Source organism: Microtus ochrogaster, chromosome 1 (genome assembly GCF_000317375.1).
Source record: "Microtus ochrogaster isolate Prairie Vole_2 chromosome 1, MicOch1.0, whole genome shotgun sequence".
NCBI classification, from domain to species: domain Eukaryota; kingdom Metazoa; phylum Chordata; class Mammalia; order Rodentia; family Cricetidae; genus Microtus; species Microtus ochrogaster.
This window is the reverse complement of record NC_022009.1, coordinates 64,040,272-64,048,329: the sequence shown is the minus strand read 5'-3', so window position 1 is coordinate 64,048,329 and position 8,058 is coordinate 64,040,272. Positions and strand designations below refer to the sequence as shown.

Genomic DNA, 8,058 nt, shown 5'->3' with positions numbered 1-8,058 from the left:
AAAAAAAAAAAAAAAAATTAATTTGAAGGATGTGTACCACCAACAAAGGTAAATAACAAATAGACTGACTACTTAATCCAGGTCATAGCCTTAGCTCACAAAACTAAACTAATGACCTAAACTCACCTACAGTTTACCAAAACCAGAAATACCAAGGAGCTGGGGATGCAGTTCCATGGCAGAGCATTTGACTAGAATGTACAGGGTCTTATGTTCAATTCCCAGCATCCATGCACACATTTGCACATACAGAGGTATGGATCTTCAATACTGAACTTTTGTGTTCGTCAGATCTTTCTATTTAAGGTGGCTATGACTTGGTAGCACTCTTCAAATCCCAGCACTAAGGAGACTAACCAGGAAGTTCTAAAATGCAAGGCCAGTACAGACTACAAAATAAAGTCCTATTACAAAAAGAGGTTGAGAAGATAGGGTGATGGCCCTGTAAAATGCTTTCTATACAAGTATGAAGACCTGAGTTCTGGTCCCCAACACCTGACTTAAAGATGGGTGGGCCACTGTATGTTGCTAATTCCAGTGTGGGGGAAATGGAAGCAGGTAGATCTCTGGCATTTGCTAGCCGGCCAGCCTACCGGTGAATCAGTGAGTTCCCGTTCAATGAGAGACTATATCACAAAAAAGAAAGTGGAGAGTAACTGAGGATGACATCTGATATCAACTCCTGAGTTCCACAGGCATGTGCATAGTATTATGTGCACGCATACACTCACATGCGTGCACATGGGGACATACACATAAATACTTGGGTAAGGTATGGCTCAGCATTCAAGCACTTGCTTAACCCGGGTCCAAAAGGTACTAAAGACAATGTCTTTCTAAATCCTATCAGGCCAAAGTTAGCATCAAACATTCTAATTTCTTAGTACTTTATTCTTTTGTTGGCTGAAGCAGTATAGCAACACTGAATTAAAAAGTTTATAAAATAAGGCCAGTGGCCTGGCTTAGTGGGTAAAAGTCACTCGCGGGATCTCATTGTGGAAAGTGTGAGCTGACTCCCACAAGTTCTTCTCTGAGCTCCATGTGCACATCAAGACGTCTGAATACACAAACACACACACATGCATGCACATATGCACAAAACAAACAAATGTAATAAAAAACCCCATATTTTTTTTTTTTTTTTGGTTTTTCGAGACAGGGTTTCTCTGTGGTTTTGGAGCCTGTCCTGGAACTAGCTCTTGTAGACCAGGCTGGTCTCGAACTCACAGAGATCCGCCTGCCTCTGCCTCCCGAGTGCTGGGATTAAAGGTGTGCACCACCACCGCCCAGCTAAACCCATAATTTTTAAAAAAGAAATTTATGAAACACCTAGGAACATAGATCAGGTATTAAATAGCTCAGCTACCATTTTCAAGAACCTAAAATGCCTCTGGCCTTTGTTTCGCAAATCTGCATTTACTCATGAATATGCTTAGTAACTTTTCCTAAGGTAAAAGAATGTCAGTAAAATTTTTAAAAAAGACAAAGTGCATGTCCTTTACATCTCAGCAGTCAGGAGGCAGAGGCAGGCAAATTTCTTTGAGTTCAAGGCCAGTGTGGTCTACATGTAGAGTTCTGAGCCAGAATATCAACATAGTAAAACTCTATCTCAAAAAATAAGAAAAAGAAAAGTTAAGATTAAACAGCAGTTTTCAACAATACCCTATTGTTACTAAATCAGTTTTTTAAAAAACTCTTAATTTGGGTGCTAGAGACGGCTTGGGGGACTAAGCGCACTGGCTGCTCTTCTAAACTGTTCTGATGTTTAGTTCTCAGCACCAGACAGCAGCTCACAACTGTCTCTACTCCTGTTTTGGGGGATCCAACGCACCTGGTGGACACAAATGCAGGCACATACACATAAAATAAAAATAAGACTTTAATTCTATTTTTATTTAAAGTTAAGGACAGGGCTAGTGGCAGAGTTTACCTAACATGTATGAAGCCTTGGGTCCTATCACCCCATCCCCCCAATAAAAATGTTAACAATTTTATACTTCCAATAATTTAGCTCTCAGAAGTCAAAATATAAGCACTGGCTTTGCAAACTGTCAAAGTGAGTATCACTAGTAACCAAGCCTAGCCACATGGACATCTTACAATTTCCAGGTGCATTATGGGTTGGGTAGTATACCTTCACACTTTTCTTTTCATCTGACCCTTCGGTCATAAGGTAGGCTTTATCTCCGTCGGTTCCCTCTACACTCAGGAAGCAGTTGGTTGTGTGGCCAATCCCGCTAGGGAGAACTTTATCCCACAGCATTGCATTGATGACAGAGCTCTTGCCACTACTCGTCCTGAGAAACATCAAAACAAGGAGTAAAAACAAGCTTCACTGTGCTCAAACCAACATTTCACAGTTCAATTTCACAGACAGCGCCTTTTATAAAAATACCACAGAGCACACCTGTGATCTAGAACTTGGGAGATAGAGACAGGAGGACCAGTTCAACTACACAAGACAAAGTAAAACAAAGTTAAAAAACAAAACAAGTAGGCAAATAAGGAAGCCAGACAAGTGCTGTTAAATATCAGCAGTGTATTTGGAGAAGATAAAGTGCTATAAAATTGTGCCAATTTGAAAACAAACATCGAAATTCTGTGGTGCATCTCCTATTTCAAGATGAGGTCTAATGTCCCATCTTTTCAGGGCTGGACTGTGTGACAGCAGTGGTTTCCAAGGATGAACATAAAAGGCAGTGCAGCTCCTTCCTGTTTACTGGGAATCCTGCCACAGAAGAGGTCAACTGTACTGACTGCTTTGCCACAGTTAAGGCAGGCTGAGGGAGGTCTAGCAAGGGGTGCTAGCTGAGTCTCCACATCACTCCAGCCCAGTACCAGATAATTCTACCCCTCCAGCGCTGAGCAGCCCCAATCTTCAGGAACAAAGATAAGCTGTCTCCACTGTGTCGTGTCTGAACTAGGAATCAGTGTGTACAGCAAAATGGATGTTTGTTTCGGTATTTTGAGACAGGGTTTTTCTATGTAGCCATGGCTGTCCTGGAATTCACTCGGTAGACCAGATTGGCCTCAAAATCAAGATCCACCTGCCTCTGCCTCCTGCGCTGGGACTAAAAGTGTATGCCACCACTGTCCAGCAGTGATTCTCAAAACTAGTTTGAGACCCCTAACTCTATCAGAATGTGGGAGAATACAAATGATATCAAGTCCTCAGGTACATTATGAACCATAGAATCAGACTATAAAGTTACACCCAAGCACAGGTAATCTTCCTCCTGTGCTTAACAATACTGGGATCATAGCTATGTACCACCATGTATGAATCTCTTCAACTGTTTTCATGAAGCTTTATTTCCAACTCTCAAATCATTTAGTGACCAGCCCTAACCTAAAATTACCTAAGGGCTACCCTATCTCACCCAGGCTCATTAGCATAAATCCAGGCCGATCAAAGGAGCTCATTATAAATAATAAAAGCTATTCCTACCACTTAGGAAACTCTAAAGGTTTTAGCAAGTCTGTTATAGGAAGAGACATGAATGCCAAATAGACATCTTCTCTTCTAGCATCCTAATTACTCCTAGTTTTCCCGAGCTGTTTGGCATCTCTAATTCATGGATGGTTCCTCTTCTCCCCTCTCTTGTTATTACTCTTCCTTTTCCCTGTGAATTATCTCATCAACTCCCCAGATCCCAACCACCAACATAAGTCAATAATTTCTAAACTTCCTATAACTTATCTAAGTTGCAATTTCAAATATCCAACTTGGTAGTTTGGAAAACTTTATTTGAATGGCTAATAAGCACCCACAATACACATCTACATCACATGAACACAAACACCTGTTCACAAACCTACCACAATAAATGACACTCAACCAACCAAGTAATTTGTGACTGTCACCTTTCTAATTAATCTGTAGGATACACATACTTATCTGTATGTGTACCATGTGCATATAGTGCTATAGAAGCTGGAGCAGGACATTGGAGCCCCTGGAACTGTGAGCCACGGGGTGGGTGCTAGAAGTGAACCCTGGACCTCTTCAAGAACAGTAAGTACTCTTAAGTATTGCACGTCTCCTGCCTCCTACTTACTCTCTGATATCTCCTATCAACCTTCCTGTCTAACCACATAGACTAAGACCCTCAAATGCCTCACCTCCTACCTCCTATTCCCATTCAACCTATCCTCTGTGCTCCATATCCAACATCATAACTGTTAACTAAATCCTCTCATTTTACCTTTCAAAGCATAAAGTATACAGAACTTATTTGTGCCCTAGGAAGTCTTCAGCAAATTTCTCTCTGCTCGCTGAGCTAATGCTCCTGAGTATCTCAAACCTAACCAAGAACATTAAGGGCTCCTTCTCCCTTTACACTTGCTACTCTCTGCAAGAAATGGGCATTAGGGCCAGCTCATATCCAAGGCTTATTCCTCACCTAACGGCAGGTTTAAAGGCCAATAAACCCACAGCAAGTTCGTAATATGCAGCAAAAATACAGATGCTCCTGGCTCCCCACAATTACAGCTGGGTGATCACGTGGTTACTAGGAACTGTTGCTCCTAGCCACACTCTAAGCGAGTCTTCTACTGCACATGAGTGTGCAACACTTCCACAACATCATATATGGGCAGGGACTGAAGTCAGTCACTGTAAGTCAAGGGCTATCTTCTATCTCTTAGCCTCAAGGAAGACATCAGTCCCCACCATCTATCTAGAGGTGTCTTCCAACTACTTCACCGTAGTCTTAGGTAAAGCCCATTCATGGAGTTGCCTCTCTCTAAACTTGTCTAAGGCCTGAGAATACTGTGCCAAGTAGAAGTAGCAGATAGTAAAACAAAATAATAGAGCATTGTGAAAGGCTTAGAGGAACTTTAACAGGCTACTTTAAGAACAGAACTGGCTGGGGATGGAGCCATGTGACTGAATGTCTGCCTAGCATGTGACACAGACTGGATCAACTGCTAGCCCCACCTCAACACTACTAGAAGTAGCACTACTAGAAACAGAAATGAAACAGAGAGTTGACTGAAGGAACTAACATGGGAGAGTAAGTTCAAGGCTACCCTTGGCTACCCTGTCTCAAAAAATCAAAATCAACAAATAGAATCTGAGGGGGAATCCTTCAGATGTAGTGGCCAGGAAAGCCTTTTGAGGTTAAATAGGAAAAATGATCTACGCACCAACAATTACAACTGCGAAAGTCATAAGATGAGAAACAGCTTGACATGAGTTTAGTAAATAAATGTCATTATTGGTTAAAAAAAAAAAAAGATAGTTGAGACAAGAAATATAAGGCTAATCATTTGTCTTTGTGTCCCTCGGCAGAGCAGAGCACACAAGTGAGCAGGTAGTAGTTAACAGTCCTTTTTCTTTGCAGTGACGGTCATCAACCTAGAGCCTTGTGTATACAAGGCAGGCTTTTGATCACAGGCCACATCTGTAGCTCAACACCTGATGGCCAGATGAGTATATCACGTGTGACAAAGAGCACCCTATCACCTAGACATACTGACATATAGTGTTCCCTGCTCTTCCTCTGGGAATCATGAGTTGAGTCTTCTGGAAGACATACTTAGTAATCAATGAGCGGAGGTGTATGCCTTTAATCCTCCAATCAGGAGGCAGAGGTAGACAGAACTCTGTGAGCTCAAGGCCAGCCTGGTTTACAAGGCAAGTTCCAGGATGGCCAAAGATACATAGTGAGACCCCAATTCTCAAGTAAATTAAAATAAAATAATCAATATAAACCTAGAAAAATAATTCACAACCTAGGTATGGTGGTAGGATTCAAGGTCAGCCTCGGCTACATAGCAAACTGGAGCCAACCCTAGCCTAGGCTACATGAAACCCTGTCTCAAGAAGAAAAAGAGAAAAAAATTAAACAACATGTTCTTCATTACCTATCTCTCCGTCTTTCTTAGGCAATCCTTATGAGAAGAGAGTCCTTAAAAGCAAAAGTATACCAGCTCTCATAAAGCTTCACATTCAGTCAGGAGATGGACAAGGTAACAGCTGCAACACTTAACCTAAGAATACTTAACCTAAGTGGGGGAGCAAGAGGAAAACAATCCACTGAAACACCAGGAGATATGAGAATGAAAAGCTGACCTGTGCAGCTAACCCTAAATGAAATCATGAAGCTTTACCTGCCAAAAAATGCCACTTTCATATGTCTCCGCGACAGCACCTCCCCAATGACAGCAAGCTTGTTTCTGTAGCCTTGTATTTCCACTAGATCATCCTCAGTTGCTATTCTATCAAGTTCCGGATTCCTGTAGGTTGCTGCAAAGTTAAAATAGTATTAGAGAAAGCAATATGAATGAGTTCTGCTAAGCATACAACTGGATATATTAGCATATCACTTGAAAAATAAAAATCTTTATAGTATCTGAGTATTAGGCATATTCTTTATTATTTTTAAGATGCGTGTGTCAGGTATTTAATCTAGGACCTCATACATTCTAGGCAGGCACTCTACCACTAAGCCATAACCTTGAATATCTAATAAAAAGTGAATGCCCACAGTGATGACTTCCCTGCATTAATTTCAAAAATATTAAAGATTTCAAAAACTTGGTAAAAGGGATTACTTAATATTTATCTAGCAGTCAAAAATTCAAACCATATATGACACAAAAATTCAGTTTTAAAGAAAGAAACAAGAACCTAATAAATAGCCATCTATTTTTGTTCAAGCCAATCTTGAGCTGGAAAGAAGTTCCACATACTAAGCCGTGAAGTTTCCTACCCCTCTGACAGGAAGGTGGAATTCAGTCTGTGAGCTAGGAAAGCCCCTTTTCCCCATCACTCCACATCTTGACTCCCCGGGAAGGAATACAACAGTCCAAGTTGTACGAAAAGGCAGAGAGAAAGACATACTGACTGCAGCAGAAGCTGGGCTAATCAGAGCAGGCAAACTGTACACACAGCCCTAACCAAGGATGGAGGAAGTTCCAAGATCACGGGTTTGAAAAGGAGTGAAATGAGCCAGGGGGTGGTAGTGCACACTTTTAATCCCAACACTCAGATGGCAGAGGCAAGTTGATCTCTGTGAGTTTGAGACCAGCCTGGTCTACAGAGCAAGTTCTACAACAGCCAGGATTGTTACATGGAAGAAAAAAAAGAAAAGAAAAAGAGCAAAACATTCACTTTTTCCTCATCCTGGTAATAGATGAAAAAGCTAAAACTGTCTCTTTTTGAAGATAAGACAAGGCGACTCAAGCTTTTCCCACCTATTTTACATTTTGAGTACATTAACAAAGCATGTGCAACTGGGGAGCAGTAGAAAGACTGCACTGAACTGGCTACCACAGAGCCTACAGGAACTCCAGATCCTACAGACTTGCACCACCAAGCCAAGGTTGTAATGCTTAAAGCCTTACCTTACATATTATACTCCTTGCTATTTCTCATTTTACACTTTTTGGTTTATGTTTCTATTTACTGCCCCCCCCACACACACACCTTCTTGCAACATTTTTTCCCCAGGTTTTAGAACAAGTCAAAAGAATTCCGATTCTAATGCTGCCTTTTCATTAGTTCCCAGCAGTGTTCAATCTGTAATTGACAGGAGACCAAAAGAGATTTTACTACATTTAACTTCAGTTTTACTCACTATTAACTGTAGGAAATAGACTTTTTCACAAGTCACTGTGCTGGCTCGAATTCTTCCCAAATTGAAAACAAACTTTTTCACTCAATGAAACTTGAGTTATGTGACATTTGGAATTGGAGATAACAAAAGTTCCAGACCTAAGGAGCTCACAATCTGGTGAGGGAGATTTAAAGAACAAGTGGGAAAAAGTTTGATTCGACCAAGAGATTAAATGCCTTTCCGTTGTCACTGGAAATAGATATTCTGGGTTTTTTTTTTTTTGGATTTTTGTTTTTTGGAATTTTTTTTTTTTTTAGGGAGATTTAAAGAACAAGTGGGAAAAAGTTTGATTCGACCAAGAGATTAAATGCCTTTCCGTTGTCACTGGAAATGGATATTCTGGGTTTTTTTTTTTTTTTTGGTTCTGGTACAATCTGTAAAAATTGTCATTAATTTCTTTCTGAGACAAATCCCCTGTATTCAAGGATCCATGACA

General features: G+C 40.8%; 1 protein-coding gene across 1 annotated transcript in view; it reads right to left on the bottom strand.

Annotated features, from left to right (window-relative positions):
• The window catches only part of Mfn1 (mitofusin 1), a 41,892-nt gene that overhangs the window by 30,550 nt on the left and 3,284 nt on the right, over window positions 1-8,058 (bottom strand). The window contains exons 3-4 of the mRNA XM_005343764.2: window positions 6,115-6,250; window positions 2,135-2,297 (exon numbers count right to left, since the gene is read on the bottom strand). Coding sequence (XP_005343821.1) covers window positions 2,135-2,297; window positions 6,115-6,250 — 299 coding nt within the window. The remainder of the gene's footprint in view (window positions 1-2,134; window positions 2,298-6,114; window positions 6,251-8,058) is intronic.